The 26,155-nt window shown below is 44.2% G+C and overlaps 1 protein-coding gene across 2 annotated transcripts in view; it reads left to right on the top strand.

Annotated features, from left to right (window-relative positions):
* LOC120999260 (WD repeat containing planar cell polarity effector) overlaps positions 1–26,155 on the top strand; it is a 470,467-nt gene that overhangs the window by 223,629 nt on the left and 220,683 nt on the right. For both annotated transcript variants that reach the window (XM_040430129.1, XM_040430130.1), the window contains one exon: positions 2,519–3,128. In XM_040430129.1, coding sequence (XP_040286063.1) covers positions 2,519–3,128 — 610 coding nt within the window. The remainder of the gene's footprint in view (positions 1–2,518; positions 3,129–26,155) is intronic.

Consider the following 26,155-nt stretch of genomic DNA (forward strand, 5'->3'; position numbering starts at 1 on the left):
CCGCCGCAGACGTGAACTGAAAATATACAACAGTGAACGCTGAATTTAATTTTTTTTCTACCGAAAAACGTCACTAAAGGTTTTGCCACATAAGTGAAATGCGTATATATTTATCTTTTTGTACTGAAAAAGGCCAGTAAACGCTTTTAGCAGAAATAAATGCACCAGTGAAGTGTGCATGTTTTTTCCCCTTTTTGTACTGAAATAGGACACTGAACGCTTTCACCACATATAACTGCAGAAGTGAAATTTGTATATATTTTTCCTTTTTTTTACTGAAATAGGCCACTAAACTCTTTCTAGACATATAACCGCCGCTAACGTGAATTGAGAATGTATTTTTCTTTTTGTACTGAAAAAGGCCACTAAACGCTTTCAACACAAATAACCGCCGAAGTGAACTGAGAATATATTTTTCTTTTTGTACTGAAATACAAAATAACACATATAACTGCCGCACTGACTGACTGCTACCGCCGCTACGTCCGTGAACCCCTGCACCACTACTTTCCGGGTAGGTAGGCTGCTGCGAAGCAGGTGGTCTACCCCAGGCACGTTTGTCTCCCAACCTCCCACTGCTGACTCCCAGCCATGCTTTCAAGACATATAACTGCCGCCGACGTGAACTGAGAATATTTTTTTCTTTTTGTACTGAAATAGGCCACTAAACACTTTCAAGACATATAACCGCCGCCGACATGAACTAAGAATGTATTTTTCTTTTTGTACTGAAATACAAAATAACACATAACCGCCACTACTTCCATGAACCCCTGCACCACTACTTCCCGCCATGCTTTCAACACATATAACCGCCGACGTGAACTGAGAATATAGTGTACTGAAATGGGCAAGTAAACGCTTTCAGCAGAAATAAATGCACCAGTGAAGTTTGTATATATTTTTCTTTCTGTACTGAAATAGGCCACTAAACGCTTTGCCACAAAAAACTGCACCAATGAAGTGCATATATTTTTTTGTTCCTATAATGAAATAGGCCACTAAACCCTTTTGCCACAAATAACTGCACCAGTGAAGTGCGTATATATATTTTTTTCTATAATGAAATAGCCTCTATACCCTTTTGCCACAAATAACCACCAATGAAGTGCGTATATTTTTTTCTTTCTATAATGAAATAGGCCACTGAACGCTTTTGCCAGAAATAAGTGCACCAGTGAAGTGCATATATTTTTTTCTTTCTGTACGCTTTCAACACATATAACTGCAGAAGTAAACTGCATATATATATTTTTCTCGTTTGAAAAGATATAAGCCACTAAAGGCTTTTCAACATGGCACTTGCACCCCAAGAACAAATTGCCGGAATGACAGAGCTGTCTAATGGCTATTTGGATCCCCAAATAATCTTTCCCTGCACTTGTAAATCGCTTTTCTATCAATGTCCCCTAGTGCATTCTGACGTCTCTCCCTGCACTAAGATGCTGTGAAATGATTCCTCCCTATCCTTTTCCTGCACTTTTGAATCATTTTTTCATTATTTTTTTTTTCACAATCCGTTTTTTTCATTTGCTATCCTTAGCGCCTTCTCATGTCTGTCCCTGTACTCAGAACGCTTAAAAATGTCTGACTCTAAGATGGCCACCGTATTTATAGAGCTGTGAGATCACAGGGCTGATTGGCTGCATGCCTGGCATTATGGGTCAGACCGCCTTCCCAGAGTTCTTCGCCCCATGTCCTCACATGTGTAGCCGCCCTTGTAGCGGCCATTTTAGGAAAAATTGCAACTCGTTACCACGAAGCGCGAGGAAATTTGCATTCGTTGCAAATCAATTTTTTCCGGAAATTTCGATCGAATTCCACTTTGTCTGATTCGATTCGCTCATCTTTAGTGTCCATAGATTTTAAGTATCAGGGAATGAATGGGTCCAGTGACTAAAGCGGGTATTGCTGCCAAGTGTTGGTGCTAATGGTAATTTCTCCAAGAATATTTTCTTTGAAGTAGTTCTTGATATTTGTTTAGCAGTTTACTGATATTGTGCACTATAGTTTATGATTGTTTTTTTTTTATTTAAAACTGTTGAAATAATTATTTTGCTCTTCTGTCGCAGTAAGGTTCTTTGTGGAGAGAAACCAAGAACACGTGACAAATGTCTCCTCACTTAAATTTATTATAACATTATGAGACTGTTAATATTGAAGGCAGTGAATTCAGCATGACATTTATATGTAATGTTAGAAACCAAGCTACATGATAACTTAGGCTGCACTGTCTTTCGCCGTGGCAAGTTCTTATACCAACAAACTCCTCCTCCCAGCATCCAGTCTGCACCGTTATCTTCTAGTAGAAGATAAAAAAAAAACTAAAAAGCTTGCACAACGGCTTCTCTCTGCAAGACGTCTTATGGCAGAAGTCACTTTCAAGCTCAGGTCAAGGGTCTCTTAACATTCACATTTTTGATTTGTGTATTTTAATTGTCTATGGGTCTCTGTATGTATGTAATTGTTTATGTATGTCCCCCACTCTTAAGTATACATCTTTGTTTTTTCTTCCTAGGTGTTGACTTACATCCGCACAGAGGGAGATATGCTCGATGCTAGCTTCAGCATTACTCAGCCTTACCAGGTCCATACAGTAGAGAACTCATTGAGCTCAGACAAGGGACCTATGGCTGACAGCTGCATCTATGAATGTGCAAGAAGCAAAATGCAGTGCATTTCAGTCACTAAAATTCCCCTCAATTCCCGAGCTATAAGCTGTGGCAGGAACAGGGCCGAGGACAAGCTTGTTCTTGGCTGTGAAGATTCTTCAGTAATTCTTTATGAGTCTCAACGCAGGGTGACTCTTCTGGCCCAGGCTGATGTTTTGCCGGCGTTAGTCCAGTGGCACCCTGCTGGATGTATTTTTGTGCTTAGCAACAATCAAGGGGAGCTTCAGATATTTGACATGGCACTGTCTCCTATTAAAGTCCAGCTTCTTGCTGAAAACCTTGCGCCAACATCCACCCTACAATGCAGTAAACCGTTTGAGGTGTCCAGCAGCCTGGTGGACATGAAGTGGACTTACCCTCATACCACAGCCCAATGCATTGATAGTGCTGATATATATAATCTTCTCTTTCTGAGATTTCACGGGGGACCCTTAGGAGTTCTTCAGTTCAAGCTTGGTAAGCTATTAGAATATAAATATACAATGTATTTTTTTATGTAGTCCAGTTATGTGCTTAACATTAGTTGCACTGAGATTTTCCTTTTGAATGGTATAAGTCCACCTCAGGACTGGTTACTTACCTCCCATTTCTTTGATAACCCCACATTAAAGGGCATCTGTTGGCAGATTTCTACCTATGAAGTTGGCTGACCTGTTACATGTGCACTTGGCAGCTGAAGGCATCCATGTTCATATGTGCCCGCAATACTGAGAAAAATTATGTTTTAATATATACAAATGATCCTCTAGGAGCAACGGGGGCGTTGCCATTACACCTAAGAAATTTGCTCTTTCTGCAACTGCTGTGCCCTCTCCACTTTGATTGACAGGGCCAGGTGTGATGACGTATTCACTGCCTGGCCCTGTCAATCTAAGTGCAGATGGTGCGGCAGTTGCAGAGAGAGCTGAGCCTCTAGGTGTAATGGCAACGCCCCGTTGCTCTTAGAGGATCATTTGCATATACTAAGACATCATTTTTCTCAGCAAGACGGGCCCAAATGAAGTTAAGACAAACACAGATGCCTCCAAGCTCATATATAACAGGTCAGCCAGTTTCATGCCAACAGATGCCCTTTAACTAAAGTTGTTACTGGCAAAAGCTGTATAGTATACAGGAAGAAAGAAAAAATGTTGGAGGCCAAGTAATTAATATTTGGCATGTGATTATTCACCACAGAGACTGCTTTGTCGACAAGAAGTGATGGGTTTGTACGTGACAAGACAATCACTTTTAATGATTACCTTTCAGTACCTCTTCGTTTCCCCTTGCAAACATTTTGGCTGTAGTTCAGCCTATATTGTGCATAGCTACTCCCAAAACATCTGCCATGTCTCCCACCCTGGTGGTTATTGCCCAAGCTGTGTATTTATTAAGGTGTTTCAGGGCTCAGGACAAAGGTCTTAATTGGACCTCTTGTAAATTATAATGTTGCAAATATGCAAAATTGAAGCATTTGGACAAAATTGTCCGAGTTATCAGAAGGTTTATACGTCTTTAAAAGGGTGTTCCCATCAGAGACATCCCTGTTCAGGATACAAACCCCAGGCTGATAAGCTGATCGCCCAATGTCCCACTCCACTCCCAGTATCCCCTGCAAACAGCTGACCTTTCGGGGGAAGTTGAGGCTGGAAGAGAAAGGTTGTGTTACATTCAGACGAATGGATGTCCTTGTAATGCATGGCTGACTCAAGTCCACCAGAACGAGAGCCGCTCATACAGCTCTCCATTCTGGCTCATAGATTTGGGCCCCAAGTGGGGGCCCGCCCTGTATGATATATATATATATATATATATATCATAAGTCAAGCTGTTAAATTAATATAAAATAAGTGTATACCTAGTAACATTTTCTTGAGTATAATGAAGACACAACTCATGGACATGAGGAACCTTTTCTAGGAGGAAAACACAAGCTGACTTTTTCTCATTTCATACTGAAAGAAAAACAGTAATCCAGAATCATAAAAAGCGACTGACTGGTAAAACACTTGTTGTCTGCTGCTCGTGGGAAGCAGGAACACAGCTTGTGTATTGTGGATTAAAGTGGCAATGGCAGGAATACAAAATGTTACGCTATGAGTAGATGCTGAAGTACTATGTACTATGGCAAAAAGGCAAAACTGGTTTGTGATTCAGTCTTTCAGTGTTGTGTTATTTCACAAGTCCTTAAATCAACAGGGAATTAGACTTGGAAACAAGGCCAAGTGTACTGCACATTGGCAGCGTTACTGGCCAGCATCAGTCAGCCAAATGTAGAGGCACAATACGAACATCGGTGGATTTCACAAGTTGCTTTGTTAGGCCTCATGCACACGACAGTATTTTTTCACGGTCCGCAAAACGGGGTTCCGTTGGTCCGTGATCCGTGACCGTTTTTTCGTCTGTGGGTCTTCCTTGATTTTTGGAGGATCCACGGACATGAAAAAAAAGTCGTTTTGGTGTCCGCCTGGCCGTGCGGAGCCAAACGGATCCGTCCTGACTTACAATGCAAGTCAATGTGGACGGATCCGTTTGACGTTGACACAATATGGTGCAATTGCAAACGGATCCGTCCCCCATTGACTTTCAATGTAAAGTCAGGAGTTAATATACCATCGGATCTGAGTTTTCTCCAATCCGATGGTATATTTTAACTTGAAGCGTCCCCATCACCATGGGAACGCCTCTATGTTAGAATATACCATCGGATTTGAGTTACATCGTGAAAACTCATATCCGACAGTATATTCTAACACAGAGGCGTTCCCATGGTGATGGGGACGCTTCAAGTTAGAATATAAGACGAACTGTGTACATGACTGCCCCCTGCTGCCTGGCAGCACCCGATCTCTTACAGGGGGCTGTGATCAGCACAATTAACCCCTCAGGTGCCGCACCTGAAGGGGTTAATTGTGCGTATCATAGCCCCCTGTAAGAGATCAGGGGCTGCCATGCAGCAGGGGGCAGACCCCCCTCCCTCCCCAGTTTGAATATCATTGGTGGCCAGTGTGCGCCCCCCCCCCCCCCCCCCCCCCCCCCTCTATTGTATTATCCTTGGTGGCCAGTGTGCGCCCCCCCCCCCCCCCCCCCCTCCCTCCCTCTATTGTATTATCATTTGATGGCCAGTGTGCGCTCCCCCCCCCCTCCCCCCCCCCCTTGTATTAATATCATTGGTGGCCAGTGTGCGGCCTCCCCTCTCCTCCCCCCCGATCATTGGTGGCAGCAGAGAGTTCCGATCGGAGTCCCAGTTTAATCGCTGGGGCTCTGATTGGTAACCATGGCAACCAGGATGCTACTGCAGTCCTGGTTGCCATGGTTACTTAGCAATATTGGAAGCATCATACTTACTTGCTGCGCTGTCTGTGACCGACCGGGAGCTCCTCCTACTGGTAAGTGACAGGTCTGTGCGGCGCATTGCTTAACCACCTCCGGACCGCCTAACGCAGGATTGCGTTCCGGAGGTGGCAGCGCTGCGCAGAGTCACGCATATACGCGTCATCTCGCGAGACGCGAGATTTCGCTCAAAGCCGGCCCGCGCATGCGCATCGCGGGCCGGCAAAATTAAAAGAAGTATTTCGTCACCAGCCTGCCAGCAACGATCATTGGCTGGCAGGCTGGCGATTTTCAAAAAATCCAATCCAAAGTCATATAACAGATCATATTAGTAAATATGATCTGTTATATGGCTTGTCTGCTCCTGTGCTGGTCCTTTTCGTCGGTTGGATCCAGCACAGGAGCAGACTGAACTGTGAGTAGCACCAACACTACACCTTAGCCCCAGATCACCCACCTGCACCCCAATTAACCCTTTGATCACCCCTTTGATCGCCCCTGTCAATCACTAGTGAAAGGAAAAAAAGTGATCAGTGTAAACTGTCACTTTTTTTTTTTCACTGGTATTGGCTGTTAGGTTTTAGGGATAGTTTAGGCCCCTTGGTTAGGTAGTTAGCGTCAGTTAGCGCCCACCCCACCGCACCACAATCACTTTTATTCGCTGTTTAGCGTATCGCTAATCAGCATTTGTACTTTTATAGTATCTGTAAGTGATCAAAACTGATCACGGTCAGATCTATAATAGTATTAGTGTCACTTTAGTTTGCCCTCCACCCAAAACGCAGTGTTTGCCCGATCAGGCCTGATCGGTCGCCCACACGTGCGTTCACCCACGCCCGCCCCACCGCAGTGACAAAAAATTATTATTTTTTGATCACTGCACATTCATTTTACACGCACTGCGGCGATAAAAAAATCAGTTTTGATATTTTTTATCAACCGCAGCGGCCTCCGGTACTTCGCTAGCCTCCCATTTGTAAGACAGGCTTGCTTTTTTTCTTGGGTAGTCTCAGGGAATACCCCTAAATTTAGTAGTCCAAAATGTCAAACAGGGGGTATTCTTCTGAAGAGGCCTACAGGATTCTGACCCAGTCGGATGAGGAGTGGGAACCCTCATCTGACGAATCTAGCGGGTCAGAATATGAACCTGTGGAAAGCAGTGGCTCTCTGACCCAAAGTTCGGACGAGGAGGTGGAGGTCCCTGGCAGCACCAGGCTTACCCGGCCCCATGTCGCTAGACCACAGGTTACGCAGGATCCGCTTCAAGAGCAGCAGAGTGGGGCTGTCGCTGCCGGATCACGTGGTGAGGCATACACCAGCAGCGCAGCCCTTCCTGGACCTAGTACCAGCACTGCCGTACAACATGGTGAAGTAGCGAGCACCAGAAGGGCAGTTGAAGCTGGTACGGTGGCACGTGCAATAGTTACCCCGTCGCAGCCACCGCAAAGACAGGCCCGTAGAGCCCCTAGAGTCCCTGAGGTGCTGGCAAATCCTGATTGGCAGTCACCAACTTCAGCCGCACCAGTAGTTCCCCCTTTCACCGCCCAGTCTGGAGTTCGGGTTGAGACGGCTCAAATCGGTTCGGCCCTGGGATTTTTTGAGCTGTTCTTGACTGCGGAGCTCTTGGACTTAGTCGTGGCAGAGACCAACCAATATGCCACACAATTTATAACCGCTAACCCGGGAAGCTATTATGCCCAGCCTTTCCGGTGGAAACCAGTCCAAGTTTCCGAACTTAAAATTTTTTTGGGCCTTCTCCTCAACATGGGCCTGACAAAAAAGCATGAATTGCGGTCATATTGGTCAACGCACCCAATTCATCACATGCCCATGTTCTCTGCTGCTATGTCCAGGACACGATTTGAGACCATCCTACGTTTTCTGCATTTTAGCGACAATACCACCTCCCGTCCCAGAGGCCACCCTGCTTTTGACCGGCTCCACAAAATTCGGCCCCTCATAGACCATTTCAACCTGAAATTTGCAGATTTGTATACCCCTGAGCAAAACATCTGCGTAGACGAGTCCCTAATACATTTTACCGGGCGCCTTGGCTTCAAACAATACATCCCAAGCAAGCGTGCCCGGTATGGGGTCAAATTGTATAAGCTCTGTGAAAGGGCCACAGGCTATACCCACAAATTTCGGATCTATGAGGGAAAAGATCAGACCCTGGAGCCGGTCGGTTGCCCTGACTACCTGGGGAGCAGTGGGAAGACAGTCTGGGACTTGGTGTCACCCTTATTCGGCAAGGGGTACCATCTTTATGTGGACAATTTCTACACAAGTGTGGCCCTCTTTAGGCATTTGTTTATAGAACGGATTTGCGCCTGTGGCACCGCGCGAACTAGTCGCGTGGGCTTCCCCCAACGGCTTGTAACCACCCGTCTTGCAAGGGGGCAGAGGGCTGCCTTGTGTAACGAAGAACTGCTCGCGGTGAAATGGAGAGACAAGCGTGACGTTTACATGCTCTCCTCCATTCACGCAGACACGACAATCCAAATTGAGCGAGCAACCCGTGTCATTGAAAAGCCCCTCTGTGTCCACGACTATAATGCGCTCATGGGAGGGGTGGACTTCAATGACCAGATGTTGTCTCCGTATTTAGTTTCCCGCAGAACCAGACGCTGGTATAAGAAGGTGTCTGTATATTTAATTCAATTGGCGCTCTACAATAGTTTTGTTCTCTACAGTAAGGCTGGGAGAACAGGATCCTTCCTCAAATTCCAGGAAGAGATCATCGAGAACCTCCTTTACCCAGGAGGTTCCGTGGCCCCATCCACCAGTGTAGTTAGCCGTCTACACGAGCGACATTTCCCCAGTGTCGTTCCTGGTACCTCAACCCAACCGTCACCCCGAAAAAGATGTCGTGTCTGTAGCAGGAGTAGAATAAGGCGTGACACCCGCTATTTCTGTCCTGACTGTGCTGACCACCCTGCCCTATGCTATGGAGAGTGTTTCCGGAAGTACCACACACAGGTACACCTAGCATAAGGATCACATCTCACCAGGACAGGCACACAGGGCTATTAGGGCCCATTCACTCACAGCTGCTGCAAACCTCTCCTTTCACCTGGGATAAAGTGCATAACGTACTTCGCCACATCTTTGGGCGATTTGCGCTTTGCACATTGTCCCATGGGGAAGGAGAGGTTTGTTCTATAAAAGGTAAAAAAAAATAAACAAAAAAAAAAATACCGGTAAGTAAAAAAGTTAAATGTTCAGTTAAAAAAGTTTAAAAAAAGTTTCTATGTTCTGTTCAACAGTTAATAAAGTTATTGCTTTGCGGCCTGGTTTTTTCTTTTTTGTTTTGTTTTTTTTACCTTTCAGGTGGACCAACCGATCGACTAGCTGCAGCACTGATGTGCATTCGGACAGAAGCATTGCGCTGCTGTCAGATTACACGCAAGTCGGTGTATGCGGCGCTGCAAGACGAGATTTCTCCTCTGCAGTAAAAGATACGTTTGCCGAGGCATATGAGCTGAGGAGGTGGCGGTGTTCATATACTTTGGCAAACACTTTGTATATATAAAAAAGAAAATCCCGGCAATGATTTATTCATCCACATCGATTGATGTGAATGGAGAAATCTGGTTTGCCAGGGCATACGAGCTGAAGTGGGTATGGATGTTGGGCGGAGCTCCTATGTCCTGGCAGACGCCTTTCCCCTCCTTTTTCTTTTTTTGGCAGAGATTTTTTCATCCACATTGATCGATGCGAATGAAGAAATCTGTGCCGTTCATTTTTTTCTTTCAGCCCAGAGGCTGAACGGAAAAAAAAAATCTCATTACCCGTATGCTCAATATAAGGAGAATAGCAGAAACTCCTAATGCTGGGCATACATGTAATGATTGCGGAGACCCTCAAATGCCAGGGCAGTACAAACACCCCACAAATAACACCATTTTGGAAAGAAGACACCCCAAGGTATTCGCTGAGGGGCATATTGAGTCCATGAAAGATTGAAATTTTTGTCCCAAGTTAGCGGAAAGGGAGACTTTGTGAGAACAAAATCAAAAAAATCTATTTCCGCTAACTTGTGCCAAAATTTTTTTTTTCAATGAACTCGCCATGCCCCTCATTGAATACCTTGGGGTGTCTTCTTTCCAAAATGGGGTCACATGTGGGGTATTTATACTGCCCTGGCATTTTAGGGGCCCCAAAGCGTGAGAAGAAGTCTGGTATCCAAATGTCTAAAAATGCCCTCCTAAAAGGAATTTGGGCACCTTTGCCCACCTAGGCTGCAAAAAAGTGTCACACATGTGGTATCTCCGTATTCAGCAGAAGTTGGGGAATATGTTTTGGGGTGTCATTTTACATATACCCATGCTGGGTGAGATAAATATCTTGGTCAAATGCCAACTTTGTATAAAAAAAATGGGAAAAGTTGTCTTTTGCCAAGATATTTCTCTCACCCAGCATGGGTATATGTAAAATGACACCCCAAAACACATTCCCCACCTTCTCCTGAGTACGGAGATACCAGATGTGTGACACTTTTTTGCAGCCTAGGTGGGCAAAGGGGCCCACATTCCAAAGAGCACCTTTCGGATTTCACAGGTCATTTACCTACTTACCAGACATTAGGGCCCCTGGAAAATGCCAGGGCAGTATAACTACCCCACAAGTGACCCCATTTTGGAAAGAAGACACCCCAAGGTATTCCGTGAGGGGCATGGCAAGTTACTAGAATTTTTTATTTTTTGTCACAAGTTAGTGGAAAATGATGATTTTTTTTTTTTTTTTTTTTTTCATACAAAGTCTCATATTCCACTAACTTGTGACAAAAAATAAAAATTTCCATGAACTCACTATGCCCATCAGCGAATACCTTGGGGTCTCTTCTTTCCAAAATGGGGTCACTTGTGGGGTAGTTATACTGCCCTGGCATTCTAGGGGCCCAAATGTGTGGTAAGGAGTTTGAAATCAAATTCTGAAAAAAATGACCTGTCAAATCCGAAAGGTGCTCTTTGGAATATGGGCCCCTTTGCCCACCTAGGCTGCAAAAAAGTGTCACACATCTGGTATCTCCGTACTCAGGAGAAGGTGGGGAATGTGTTTTGGGGTGTCATTTTACATATACCCATGCTGGGTGAGAGAAATATCTTGGCAAAAGACAACTTTTCCCATTTTTTTATACAAAGTTGGCATTTGACCAAGATATTTATCTCACCCAGCATGGGTATATGTAAAAAGACACCCCAAAACACATTCCTCAACTTCTCCTGAGTACGGGGATACCAGATGTGTGACACTTTTTTGCAGCCTAGGTGGGCAAAGGGGCCCACATTCCAAAGAGCACCTTTTGGATTTCATAGGTCATTTTTTACTGAATTTGATTTCAAACTCCTTACCACACATTTGGGCCCCTAGAATGCCAGGGCAGTATAACTACCCCACAAGTGACCCCATTTTGGAAAGAAGAGACCCCAAGGTATTCGCTGATGGGCATAGTGAGTTCATGGAAGTTTTTATTTTTTGTCACAAGTTAGTGGAATATGAGACTTTGTATGAAAAAAAATAAAAAAAAATAAATCATCATTTTCCACTAACTTGTGACAAAAAATAAAAAATTCTAGGAACTCGCCATGCCCCTCACGGAATACCTTGGGGTGTCTTCTTTCCAAAATGGGGTCACTTGTGGGGTAGTTATACTGCCCTGGCATTCTAGGGGCCCAAATGTGTGGTAAGGAGTTTGAAATCAAATTCTGAAAAAAATGACCTGTCAAATCCGAAAGGTGCTCTTTGGAATATGGGCCCCTTTGCCCACCTAGGCTGCAAAAAAGTGTCACACATCTGGTATCTCCGTACTCAGGAGAAGGTGGGGAATGTGTTTTGGGGTGTCATTTTATATATACCCATGCTGGGTGAGATAAATATCTTGGTCAAATGCCAACTTTGTATAAAAAAATGGGAAAAGTTGTCTTTTGCCAAGATATTTCTCTCACCCAGCATGGGTATATATAAAATGACACCCCAAAACACATTCCCCACCTTCTCCTGAGTACGGAGATACCAGATGTGTGACACTTTTTTGCAGCCTAGGTGGGCAAAGGGGCCCATATTCCAAAGAGCACCTTTCGGATTTGACAGGTCATTTTTTTCAGAATTTGATTTCAAACTCCTTACCACACATTTGGGCCCCTAGAATGCCAGGGCAGTATAACTACCCCACAAGTGACCCCATTTTGGAAAGAAGAGACCCCAAGGTATTTCGTGATGGGCATAGTGAGTTCATAGAAGTTTTTATTTTTTGTCACAAGTTAGTGGAATATGAGACTTTGTAAGAAAAAAAAAAAAAAAAAAAATCATCATTTTCCGCTAACTTGTGACAAAAAATAAAAAGTTCGATGAACTCACTATGCCCATCAGCGAATACCTTAGGGTGTGTACTTTCCGAAATGGGGTCATTTGTGGGGTGTTTGTACTGTCTGGCCATTGTAGAACCTCAGGAAACATGACAGGTGCTCAGAAAGTCAGAGCTGCTTCAAAAAGCGGAAATTCACATTTTTGTACCATAGTTTGTAAACGCTATAACTTTTACCCAAACCATTTTTTTTTTACCCAAACATTTTTTTTTTATCAAAGACATGTAGAACTATAAATTTAGAGCAAAATTTCTATATGGATGTCGTTTTTTTTGCAAAATTTTACAACTGAAAGTGAAAAATGTCATTTTTTTGCAAAAAAATCGTTAAATTTCGATTAATAACAAAAAAAGTAAAAATGTCAGCAGCAATGAAATACCACCAAATGAAAGCTCTATTAGTGAGAAGAAAAGGAGGTAAAATTCATTTGGGTGGTAAGTTGCATGACCGAGCAATAAACGGTGAAAGTAGTGTAGGTCAGAAGTGTAAAAAGTGGCCTGGTCTTTCAGGGTGTTTAAGCACTGGGGGCTGAAGTGGTTAATGATCTGTCACTTACAAGTAGGAGGAGCTCCCGGCTGGTCACAGACAGCGCAGCAGGTAAGTATGATGCTTCTAATATTGCTAAGTAACCATGGCAACCAGGACTGCAGTAGCGTCCTGGTTGCCATGGTTACCGATCGGAGCCCCAGCGATTAAACTGGGACTCCGATCGGAACTCTCCGCAGCCACCAATGATGGGGGGGGGGGGGGGGAGAGAGAGGGGAGGCCGCACACTGGCTACCAATGATAATACAATAAAGGGAGGGAGGGGGGCCGCACACTGGCCACCAATGATATTAATACAATAGATGGAGGGGGGGCCGCACTGGCCACCAATGAAATTAAAACTGGGGAGGGAGGGGGGTCTGCCCCCTGCTGCCTGGCAGCCCCTGATCTCTTACAGGGGGCTATGATACGCACAATTAACCCCTTCAGGTGCGGCACCTGAGGGGTTAATTGTGCGGATCACAGCCCCCTGCAAGAGATCGGGTGCTGCCAGGCAGCAGAGGGCAGTCATGTACACAGTTCTTAGTATATTCTAACTAGAAGCGTCCCCATCACTATGGGAACGCCTCTGTGTTAGAATACACTGTCGGATTTGAGTTTTCACGAAGGGAAAACTCAGCTCTGAAAAAGCTTTTATGCAGACGGATCTTCGGATCCGTCTGTATGAAAGTAGCCTATGGACACGGATCACGGACACGGATGCCAATCTTGTGTGCATCCGTGTTTTTTCACGGACCCATTGACTTGAATGGGTCCATGAACCGTTGTCTGTCAAAAAAATAGGACAGGTCAATGGGTCAGCAGAAAATCACGGAAAACGGAACAACGGCCACGGGTGCACACAACATTGGTCTATGAAAATCTTATCAAGCCGAGTCTGTATTGTTTATCAACTGAATTCGTTTCATCTTTTTAGTAAGAAAAAAATCCAAGATTTTACAGCTTTTAAATAATTGTTATACATTGCGTTGGGAAAGTCTTCGGACCGTTTTACTATTTTCGCATTATGTTATGTCAGAGTCTGCTAAAATGTTTCATCATCATTCTGCACTCAATACCCCATAATGAGAAGGTGAAAACAGAATGTTCGAAATCTTTGTTAATTAACTGAAAAGGAAAACTAAAATATTGCCATAAGTATTCAGACCCTTTACTAAGAACTTAGTTGAAGTACCTTTGGCAGCAATTACAGCCTCCAGTCTTCTTGGGCATGATGCCATAAGGTTCGCACCCCTGGATTTGGGGATTTTCTGCCATTCTTCTCTACAGATCCTCTCCAGCTCTGTCAGGGTGGATGGGGACCGTCTGTGGACAGCCATTTTCAGGTCTCTCCAGAGACATTGGATTAGGTTCAAGTCAGAGCCCTGGCTGGGGCCACTCAAGGATATTCACAGAGTTGTCTGTATTCCTGTGTTGTCTTGGCTGTGTGCTTAGGGTCATTGTATTGTTGGAAGGTAAACCTTTGGCCTATTCTAAGGTCCGGAGAACTCTGGATCTGGTTTTCATTAAGAATATCTCTGTACTTTGCTCCATTAAAGGAGTTCTCCAACTGAACAACCCCCCACAATTCCCGGACCCGCGATATTGACATTGACCAGTCTCCCTACCTAGCCGCTGCTGAAAAACACCCCCACAACATGATGCTGCCACCACCATGCTTCACTGTAGGGATGTTATTGGGCAGATGATTGGCAGTGCCTGGTTTCCTCCAAACAGGACACTTAGAATTGAGGCCAGAAAGTTCAATCTTGTTTTCATCAGAACAGAGAATCTTGTTTCTTACAGTCAGAGTTGTATCTGTGTTTTTTTTCCAAACTTTCATGTGTTTCTTACTGAGGATAGGTTTCTTTCTGGCCATTCTGCCATATAGCCCAGATTGGTGGAGTGCTGCACTGATTGTTGACGTTCTGGAAGTTTCTCCCATCTTCCCACATGATCTTTGTAGCTCAGCCAGAGTGAACACTGGGTTCTTGGTCACCTCTTAGGGCACTTTCACACTTGCGGCGGAGGATCCTGGCAGGCAGTTGCATCGCCGGAACTGCCTGCCGGATCCGGCAATCCGGACGCAAACGGGTGGCATTTGTCAGGCGGATCCGTCTGACAAATGCATTGAAATACCGGATCCGTCTCTCCGGTGTCATCTGGAAAAACCAGATCTGTTATTTTTTTTTTCCACAGAATTAAAAGTCTGCACATGCGCAGACCGGAAGAACGGATCCGTCAATGCGGCAATTTTAATGCCGTATCCGGCACTAATACATTTCAATGGAAATTAATGCCGCAAGTGTTCAGGATTTTTGGCCAGAGAGAAAAATACAGCATGCTGCGGTATTTTCTCCGGCCAAAAAACGTAAGAGGGACTGAATTGATGCATCCTGAACAGACTGCTCTCCATTCAGAATGCTTTAGGATAAAACTGATCAGTTCCCTGTGACGGAACTCAATACCGGAAAAGAAAAACGCTAGTGTGAAAGTACCCTTACCAAGGCCCTTTTCCCCTGATCACATAGTTGGAGGGGTGCTCAGCTCTAGGAATAGTCCTGGTTGTTCCAAACTAATTCCATTTAAGAATTATAGGGGCCACTGTGCTCTTGGGGACTTTCAGTGCAGCAGACATTTTTTTTATACCCTTCACCAGATCTGTTCCCTCACACAATCCTGTCTCTGTACTCTACAGGCAGTTCTTTCCTTCACATGGCTTGATTTTTGCTCTGATATGCATTGTCTGCTGTGAGACCTTACATAGACAAGGCTGTGTCTTTCCAAATCATGTCCAATCAAGATGTAGATTCTCAAAGATGATGAAAGTAAATGGGATGCCCCCATAGCTAAATGTTGTGTCATAGTAAAGCATCAGAATACTTATATCCATGCAAAATTTTAGTTTTTCTGTTTTAATAAATTTGCAGACATTTCTAAAATTCTGTTTTCAGTTTCTCATTAAGGGGTCCTGAATGCAGAATGATGAGGGGGAACATGAATTGGTTTTTTTTTTAGGACAAGACTGCAACAACAAAAAAATGTGACAAAGTGAAAGGGTCTGAAGACTTTCTAAATGCACTGTATATTATGGATGCAAATGTTGGATGAAGGTGTCTGTATAGAGACAATCGCTGCCGCTGAAGTTGTGTTTTTTTCTGTTACCTGCAGTGGAACTTGCATTATTATTATCATCATTTTATGTAGAGCTGTACCTATGAAAAAGAGGTGGATTAATACATAACATATGAAGATACATATAAATGGCACATATGACACAAATTTACAGAATAATGAGACCAAAAGAAAAGGAGAAGGACTTTCAATCTACAAGTAAAGAGGAAGAGAGACAGAATGGTGCAATATGTACACTGCTGCTCCGTCCAAAATGTATAGGACTGATGAAGATGGCAAAGTACTGCCTTTGGCTGTCTCTGTCATTAGTATAGACTGAATGCAGCAGCAGCATGTGTGCTCGATTACCACTCCATTCAAACAAGGGACATGGGATTCCTGTGGTTATTGGTGGGGTTCTCAGCGCAGGGGCGCCTCAGCGATCAGTCACCTTGGATAAATAACATGTTAACATGTCATTTTAACTTTATTCTGTAGGTAAATATGATTATGAAGTTACCAAATTCATTTTTGTCATGTTTTACTCTTCTTAAAAAAATTAATTTTTTTTTTTTTATAGGAAATAAAGATTGCATTATGTCACCATATTTTAACATCCATTACTTTTTACATTTTTATGCCGATGGAACTGTATGAGGGTGATCTGTAGTTTTTTTTTATACCATTTTAGGATGGTGCAACCATTTTATCATTGCCACAGCTGCAACAAATCAGGTTATGAAATGTATCCCTTCCTAGACATTCTATGATCAACTTTGAGTACTATTATTGTAAAGTGGAGACACTTAGGAGCCAAAATGGCAGACCACAAAGTTAGAGCGGGGTCGCCGAGTTTTGAGGTGCTTCTTCAGGGGTGTAACGATCGTCCGGCGATAAAAATGCTGGGCCCTGTTACATGAAGACTGTGGGCGGTCGGGGACACTACAAAAGGGCTGTGGGGGACACTACTAGGGGCTGTGGGGGACACTACTAGGGGCTGTGGGGGACACTACTAGGGGCTGTGGGGGACACTACTAGGGGCTGTGGGGGACACTACTAGGGGCTGTGGGGGACACTACTAGGGGCTGTGGGGGGCACTACTGAGGGCTGTGGGGGACACTACTAGGGGCTGTGGGGGACACTACTAGGGGCTGTGGGGGCACTACTGGGGCATTGGGAGCCACTACTGGGGACACTACTGGGGGCTGTGGGGGACACTACTAGGGGCTGTGGGGGACACTACTGGAGACATTATTGGGGGCTGTGGGGGACACTACTAGGGGCTGTGGGGGACACTACTGGAGACATTATTGGGGGCAGTGGTGAACACTACTAGGGGGCTGTGGGGGGCACTACTAGGGGCATTACTGAGGGCAGTGGGGGACACTACAAGGGGGCAGTGAGAGACATTACTGGGGGCATTGCTGAGTAATCAGGGACCAGGGGTGTGACAATTGCAGAAACAGAGGGTGCGACCGGGCACGGCGTGGTGGATGGGGCCCCAATCCAAAGTTTGCCATGGGGCCCATAGCACTCTAGTTACGCCACTGTGCATCGTGTATAAAAGTCACTAATGCTTTGCCAACTCAGTAACTGCAGAGCTCCAAGCCTCCTCTGTCATTAACATAAGTACAAAAACTGTGTTGTGTCGGGAACTTCATGGCATAGGTTTCCATGACTGAGCAGCTACATGCAAGCCTTACATCACCAAGCACAATGCCAAGTGTGAGAGGGAGTGGTGTAAAACATGCTGCCACTGTAATCTGGAACAGTTCAAACATGTTCCCTGGAGTGAAGAATCACTCTTCTCTAGCCAGCAGTCTGATAGATGAGTCTGGGTTTGGTGAATGCCAGGAGAACATTACCTGCCTGACTGCATTGTGCCAACTGTCAAGTTTAGTGGAAGAGGGATAATGATATGGGGTTGTTTTTCTGAATTTGGCCTAGACCCTTTTGTTCCAAGGAAGGGAAATCTTAATGTTTCAGCATAGCAAGACATTTTGGACAATTATATGCTTCCAACTTTGTGGGAACAGTTTGGGAAAGGCCTTTTCGTGTTTCATTATGATGGTGCCCCAGTGCGCAAAGCAAGGTCCATGAAGACGACATGGTTGGATGAGTTTGGTGTGGAAGAAACTGACTGATTCATTCAGAGCCCTTACCGCAATTTCAATGAACACATTTGGGATGAATTAGAACATGATTTGTGAGCCAGGCCCTGTCATCAAAGATCATTGTCTGACCCCAAAAACGCTTTCCTGGATAAATGGGAAAAAATTCCTACGCTCCAAAATTTTGTAGAAAGCCTTTTCAGAACAGCAGAAGCTGTTTTAGCTGCAAAAAAGGGACCAAATTCATATTAATGCCTAGGTGTCACAATCCTTTTGCCAATATAGTGTATATATAAAAAAAAAAACTAAAATCCTATAGTTTTTGCACTGGCCACTAAACATAATAATAGGCACCATTCTCAGTCTGTACAGATCACTTTTTATCATTATCATGATAGGTAGAATTACAATGAAGGATATCACTTGTACATAGAGCACACAGGATCCACCATTAACAATAGGTGATGGTCACCGCTTATCTATTCTTTTGTTGTACTACTGCCTAATCATATTCATCCCACATAAAAAGTAATGAAGGCAGCACCATTAAAGTAGCGGAGAGAATTTTTATTTTATTTTAATGCATGTTGTGGAAGTCCAAGCACCTGATTTTTAATCCCTCCTGTTAGCTGTCGAATCACTGTGCGTCAGTATTACAGGTCAATGATAGCGTTAGGTCTAATTTATCGCTGTGAGAGGACAGTGGCAGCAGAGGCAGTAACCATGACAAAAGTGGCCCCTTAACAGAGTGGGAGTGGTAGCAGCAGCAGTGTTAGTAACCATGACAATAGTGGCCCCATGACAGAGTGGGGACGGTGGCAGCAGCAGTAGTGAACCCATGACAGTGGGGACAGTGGAAGAAGCAGTAGTGGCCCCATGACAGAGTGGTGACAGTGGCAGCAGCAGTGGTAGTAAACATGACAATAGTGACCCCGTGCCAGACTGGGGATGGTGGCAGTAACCGTGACAATAGTGGCTCCCATGGCAGAGTAGGGACGGTGACAGTAGTAGTGGCAGTGGCCGTTACAATAGTGGTCCCATGACAGAGTGGGGACGGTGGCAGCAGCAGCAGTAGTGGCCCCGTGACAGAGTGGGGATGGTGGCAGTAAACATGACAGTAGTCACCCGAAACCAGAGTTGGGACGGTGGCAGTGACCATGACAATAGTAGCCCCCAGTACAGAGTGGGGGCGGTGACAGCAGCAGTAACCCTGACAATCCAGTTCGTTACCATGAAGCGCCGAGAAATTGGAATTCGCTGCGAATTCGCTTAACACTAGTGGCAGGGGATTGGTGAAGTGAGTAATGCTTAATTTTTTTTATATTATGTTGACCCTTTCTGACCCTTAAAAAAATTCTCAGCCCCTTTAACCCCTTAACGACCTGCACAGTACATGTACGGCGCAACCGGACGTAACTTAACGCCCAGCACCGTACATGTATGGCGCTGTGATCAGGCGGGCGCAGGAGCTGCGCCCGCCCGATCAGCGGCAGGGGTCCGGCAGTGACTGCTCTATGCGCCGGCATTGGTGAAATCACCGCTGCTGGCACATTAACCCCTGCACGGCCGCAGTCAGCGCTAACCACGGCACGTGCGGGGTGGCCATGGGGTCCCCGCGCTGCTGTGACGGAGACCCTATGGCAGGGAAGGCAACCCGATGCCTTCCTTAGGTATCGTGGCTGCCTTCCGTGACAGCCTGTGAGATCCAGCCCCCTGGATCTCTCAGGCAAGCTGGCTAAAGTGTATTACAATGTGTAATACACTTACAGCCAATGCATGGCAATACAGAAGTATTGTCATGCATTGTAAAGGGGATCAGACCACCAAAAGTTGAAGTTCCAGAGTGGGACAAAAAAGTAAAGTGAAAAAAAAGTTAAAAAAGATAGTTTTACAAAAAAAAATTTAAAGTTTCGAGTAAAAAAAAAAAAGCGTCCTTTTCCCAAAAAAAAAATTTAAAAAAATTGTTAAACAGTAGGGAAAAAATAAAAGTAGACATATTAGTTATCACCGAGTCCGTATCGACCGACTCTATAAAAATATCACATGACCTGATCCCTCAGGTGAACACCATAAAAATAAAAACTGTGCTAACATCACTAAAAGTGCAACACCAAGCGATCAAAAAGGCGTATTCCCCCAAAAATATTAGCAATCTGTCACCTCATCCCGCAAAAATTAGCCCCTACCTAAGACAATCTCCCAAAAAATATATATATATTAGGGATCGACCGATTATCGGTTTGGCCGATATTATCGGCCGATATTGAGGATTTTGAACGTTATCGGTATCGGCATCTATTTTGGCGATATTCCGATAACGTATTGGGAACACAGAACGCGCTGCTCTCAGCGCTCTCCGTGTTCCCTCAGCAGCACAGGGGAGAAGGAAGCAGTGTCTCCCTCCCCCTGTGCTGCTGCCGCTGCCGCCAATGAGAGGAGAGAACATAGAGGGGCGGGGCTGTGGCCGCTGCGCCACCAATGAAGATAAGCCTTTCATTCATTCATATACAGGAGGCGGGAGCTGGCTGCAGAATCACATAGCCGGCTCCCGACCTCTATGAACTGTAGCTGCGATCCGCGGTAGTTAACTCCTCAGGTGCCGCGGATCGCAGCTACAGTTCATAGAGGTCGGGAGCCGGCTATGTGATTCTGCAGCCAGCATGATTGAGAGACTTATCTTCATTGGTGGCGCAGTGCGCCCCCCCCCCCCCCCCATCCCAATCCCGGCCAAAAGTAAAAACATTGGTGGCGCAGTGCGCCCCCCCCCCCCCCCCCCCCCACCCAGTATTACTCATTGGTGGCAGTGGCCACAGGATCCCCTCTCCCGTGCTCCTCCGATCGGAGCCCCAGCTGTGTAAGCCTGGAGCTCCGATCGGTTACCATGGCAGCCAGGACGCTATTGAAGCCCTGGCTGCCATGTTCAGCTCCCTGCTGCTGTGTGCACTATGCACAGAGCAGCAGGGACAGTGTGAGCTCCTATTCACCCTGATAGAGATCTATCAGGGGGAATAGGACAAGGGTTCTAGTCCCTAAGGGGGCTAAAAGTTAGTAAAAAAAAAAAAACACAAAAAATATTAAGTATAAATGAAAAAGATTTATATAAAAAAAAAAAATACACATTAACAATAAACAAAAAAAATACACATTAACAATAAACATTAATTTTCAGCAGATTTGTGTAGGAATTTTTTTTTTCCTCAAAAATGAAAATTCCCAGAATATCGGTATAAATTATCGGCTATCGGCCTGAAAGTTCACAAATTATCGGTATCGGCCCTAAAAAATCAATATCGGTCGATCCCTAATATATATATGGCTCTCAGACTATGGAGACACTAAAACTTTTTTTTAAAAAGTTAAATGTAATTTTTTTTTAAAAGTATACATATTAGGTATCGCCTGCTCTATAAAAATACCACATGACCTAATCCCTCAGGTGAACACCGTAAAAGATATAAAATAAACGGTGTCACCTTACATCACAAAAAGTGCAATAGCAAGCGATCAAAAAGTCATATGCCCCCCCAAAATAGTACCAATCAAACAGTCATCTCATCCTACAAAAAATGAGCCTCTACATAAGACAATCGCCCCCAAAAAATAAAAAAAATGCTGTTATTGTGTAAAACTTAAATCAATTTTAAAAAGTACGGTATATATTTTAGGTATTGCTGTGTCCGTAAGAACCTGACCTAATCCCTCAGATGAACACCGTAAAAAAAAAATATATAATTTAATTGTGTCAAAAAAGCCATTTTGAAAAAAGCTCCCTAAAATATTACCAATCAAACCGGCATCTCATGCCAAAAAAAGATGAGCCCCTATATGACAGTCTCCCAAAAAATAAAAATTTAACTATGGCTTTCAGAATATGGAGACACTAAAAAATCTTATTAAAAAAAAAAGCTTTATTATGTAAAATTCATAGTTAGTCATATTTGGTATTGTCGTGTCCGTAACAACCTGTTCTATAAAAATACCACATGATCTAACCTGTCAGATGAACATTGTAAATAACAAAAAATAAAAACGGTGCCAAAACAGCTATTTTTGTTGCCTTGCCTCGCAAAAAGTGTACCCTAAAATCATATGTAACCAAAAATCATATGTACCCTAAAATAGTACCAACACAATTGCCACCTTATTCCATAGTTTCCAAAATGGGGTCTTTTTTTTGGGAGTTTCTTCTCTAGAGGTGCATCAGGGGGTCTTCAAATGTAAGTCAGAGCGGAAGAAGAAAATCACTAGACCTTCGGATCGAGGGTCTGAGAATAACTTTGCAGGGCGCCAAAGGAGGGCAGACTAGGAAGTTTCTGTTAATTTAGGAAAATGATAGAAAAAAAATTGAGTATAAGCAGGCAGGCTGCCACTGGTCTCAACCTAACCCTGATGACCACAGGGTAGGTGATAGGGAAGAATAGTGGTGTTGCGTGGAGACGCTAAAAAAGACCAGACGAGAGGCACCAAAAACCCTTGGATACAGATTTAAGATTTAAATGGATCCCTTCAATGGAATCTATGGACCCTGTGATGTTAACACACTCTAAAAGAGTATGTGCCCTCAGAGTATATAAAATCAAATGTTAAGGTAGATAATATCATATAAAATCACGTATGATCACATATAAAATCTAAGATATTATCAAAAATATTAGTGACTCACTTCACCCAGGAGGGCAATGTGGGATAAAGCTCAAGACACCCACACCACACCTCCTGTGCCTGGGTCGCCCGTAGAGGTGTCCGAATCGGACAGAAGCACACTCAGGAGTCTGTTTCTTTTTCTTTCCTTTTATTCCAAAGCCAGGGTGGGGGAGGAGTGGACAGCTCAACGCGTTTCGGGGCCTCTAGGTGGGTCCCCTTCATCTGGAGCAGATACAATCATAATGAGAGGCGATCGTGTTTAAGTAACAAGAAAAAACGCCAAAAAACACTTACCATTCAAATGTGACATGGCAGCTTAAAATTATCCCAGTGAAATATGCCTTCCAAAAACCATATGGCTTTTCTTTCCTTCTGCGCCCTGCCGTGTGCCCGTACAGCAGATTACAACTACATATGGGGTGTTTCTGTAAACTACAGAATCAGGGCAATAAATATTGAGTTTTGTTTGGCTGTTAACCCTTGCTTTGTTATTGGAAATAATGGATTAAAATTGAAAATCTGCCAAAAAAGTGAAATTCTGAAATGTCATCACCATTTTTCCATTAATTCTTGTGGAAGTTTGTAAAATTAGTTTTGAATACCTTGAGGGTGTAGTTTCCAAAATGGGGTCATTTTTGGGTTGTTTCTATTATGTAAGCCTCACCAAGGGACTTCAGACCTGAACTGGTCCTCAAAAAGTGGGTTTTGGAAATTTTCTGAAAAATTTCAAGATTTGCTTCTAAACTTCTAAGGGCTCTTTCACACCTGCGTTGTTGTGTTCCGGCATAGAGTTCCGTCGTCGGGGCTCTATGCCGGAAGAATCCTGATCAGGATTATCCTAATGCATTCTGAATGGAGAGAAATCCGTTCAGGATGCATCAGGATGTCTTCAGTTCCGGAACGGAACGTTTTTTGGCCGGAGAAAATACCGCAGCATGCTGCGCTTTTTGCTCCGGCCAAAAATCCGGAACACTTGCCGCAAGGCCGGATCCGGAATTAATGCCCATTGAAAGGCATTGATCCGGATCCGGCCTTAAGCTAAACGTCGTTTCGGCGCATTGCCGCATCCGACATTTAGCTTTTTCAGAGTGGTTACCATGGCTGCCGGGACGCTAAAGTCCTGGCAGCCATGGTAAAGTGTAGCGGGGAGCGGGGGAGCAGTATACTTACCTTCCGTGCGGCTCCCCGGGCGCTCCAGAGTGACGTCAGGGCGCCCCAAGCTCATGGATCATGTGATCACATGGATCACGTCATCCATGCGCATGGGGCGCTCTGACGTCATTCTGGAGCGCCCGGGGAGCCGCACGGACTGTAAGTATACTGCTCCCCCGCTCCCCGCTCCTACTATGGCAACCAGGACTTTAATAGCGTCCTGGGTGCCATAGTAACACTGAACGCATTTGGAAGACGGTTCCGTCTTCAAATGCTTTCAGTACACTTGCGTTTTTCCGGATCCGGAGTGTAATTCCGGCAAGTGGAGTACACGCCGGATCCGGACAACGCAAGTGTGAAAGAGGCCTAAGCTTTCTAACATCCCCAAAAAATAAAATGGCATTCACAAAATGATCCAAACATGAAGTAGACATATGGGGAATGTAAAGTAGTAACTATTTTTGGAGTTCCTATCTATTATAAAAGTAGAGAAATTGAAATTTGCTAATTTGTCCAAATTTTTGATAACTTTATTTTTTTATAAATAAAAATGACATTTTGTTACTCAATTTTACCACGGTCATGAAGTACAATATGTGACGAGAAACCAATCTCAGAATGGCCTGTATAAGTAAAAGCGTTTTAAAGTTATTACTACATAAAGTGACACGTCAGATTTGCTAAAAATGTCCTGGGCCTTAAAGGGGTTCTGCACTTTGTTTAAACTGATGATCTATCCCCCGCCGAACAGCTGTTTGAGAAGGTAGCGGCACTCCAGCAGCACTGCGGCCTTCTCACTGTTTACCGCTGGCCCAGTGACATCACGACTAGTATCAACTTGCCTGGGCGCGGCTAAGCTTCGTTCACTTGAATGGAGCTTATCCCCGCCCAGGCTAGTTGATACTAGTCGTGACGTCACTGGGCCGGCGGTAAACAGTGAGAAGGCCGTGGTGCTGCTATAGCGCCGCTGCCTTCTCAAACAGCTGATCGGCGGGGGTCCCTGGTGTCGGATCATCAGAAGATAGATCATCAGTTTAAACAAAGTGCAGAACCCCTTTAAGGTGAAAAATGGCTGGGTCCTAAACGGGTTAAAGGGATTTTCTGGGTACACACAAAAAAAATAACGCCAGCAGTCAACCTTACTGCATAATTTAAATCGGACTAAATTGTGAGTGAATTTTGACTTCTCCAACATAATTACAATCTGTGCCCCCCACCCTGTGTTTACATCCCAGCGCTCATGGGGAGTGTCTGTAGCATTAGGTCTCTGCCTCCCCTCCCAGCTGGAGCATCATAGATCCAAACAGGGCCCAGCAGCCCCATTCGTATTCACTTAAGTGCAGTGAATATTTATGAAGCTGTGTTGAATATGGGTTGGGGGATGGGCTCTTTTCCACCACATAGACTTTACAAAAAAAAATATTTAAAGGTCTTCATCAGGATTTCAACCCCATTTCTTCTGTATGTCAGACAGAAGAGTTACCATTACACTAGAGGCCTGTTCTGTAGGAAGGGCTGGATTTTCAGTGCTTAAAAAGCTATTTTCTTCACAGCCATAACATTACATATAGTATATTACTGAAATGAAGGGAAAAGAATTGCGCCATTTACCAATCGCCATAAATAATGTACAGTATTGTACAGCTTATTATGATTACAAGGATACCAAATACCGTTTTATGATATTTCATACTAATTTTGTTACAAAATCTTTGTTTTTGCTTTATTAGTTTTTTTTAGTAACAGCTTTGCAGAAAATTTTAACTTTTACCGTAAAAGAAAAAAACTGGAAATAAAAATTCTATTTTTCGTTTACTATGAAGATTATTTTACAGTTCTCATTAAGATATGAACCACACACCCTCTCTTTAATATTATATATCACAAAACATTTGGCATCCCTGTAAACACACTGTACGGAACATATTATTTATGGTGACTGATAAACAGCATAAGTAAAAATGGAGGGAGATTGTACGCAGTTAGGCCTCATGCACACGACAGTATTTTTTCACGGTCCGCAAAACGGGGTTCCATTGTTCCGTGATCCGTTTCCGTTTTTTTTTCTGTGTGTCTTCTTAATTTTTGGAGGATCACCAGACATGAAAAGTGAAAAAAAAAATCTAAGTCAAGTTTGCCTTGAAAATGATAGGAAAAAAACGGGCACGGATCACGGACGCGGATGACAATCTTGTGTGCCTCCGTGTTTTTTCACAGACCCATTGACTTGAATGGGTCCGCGGAAAATCACGGAAAA

Source organism: Bufo bufo, chromosome 4 (genome assembly GCF_905171765.1).
Source record: "Bufo bufo chromosome 4, aBufBuf1.1, whole genome shotgun sequence".
Lineage (NCBI taxonomy): Eukaryota > Metazoa > Chordata > Amphibia > Anura > Bufonidae > Bufo > Bufo bufo.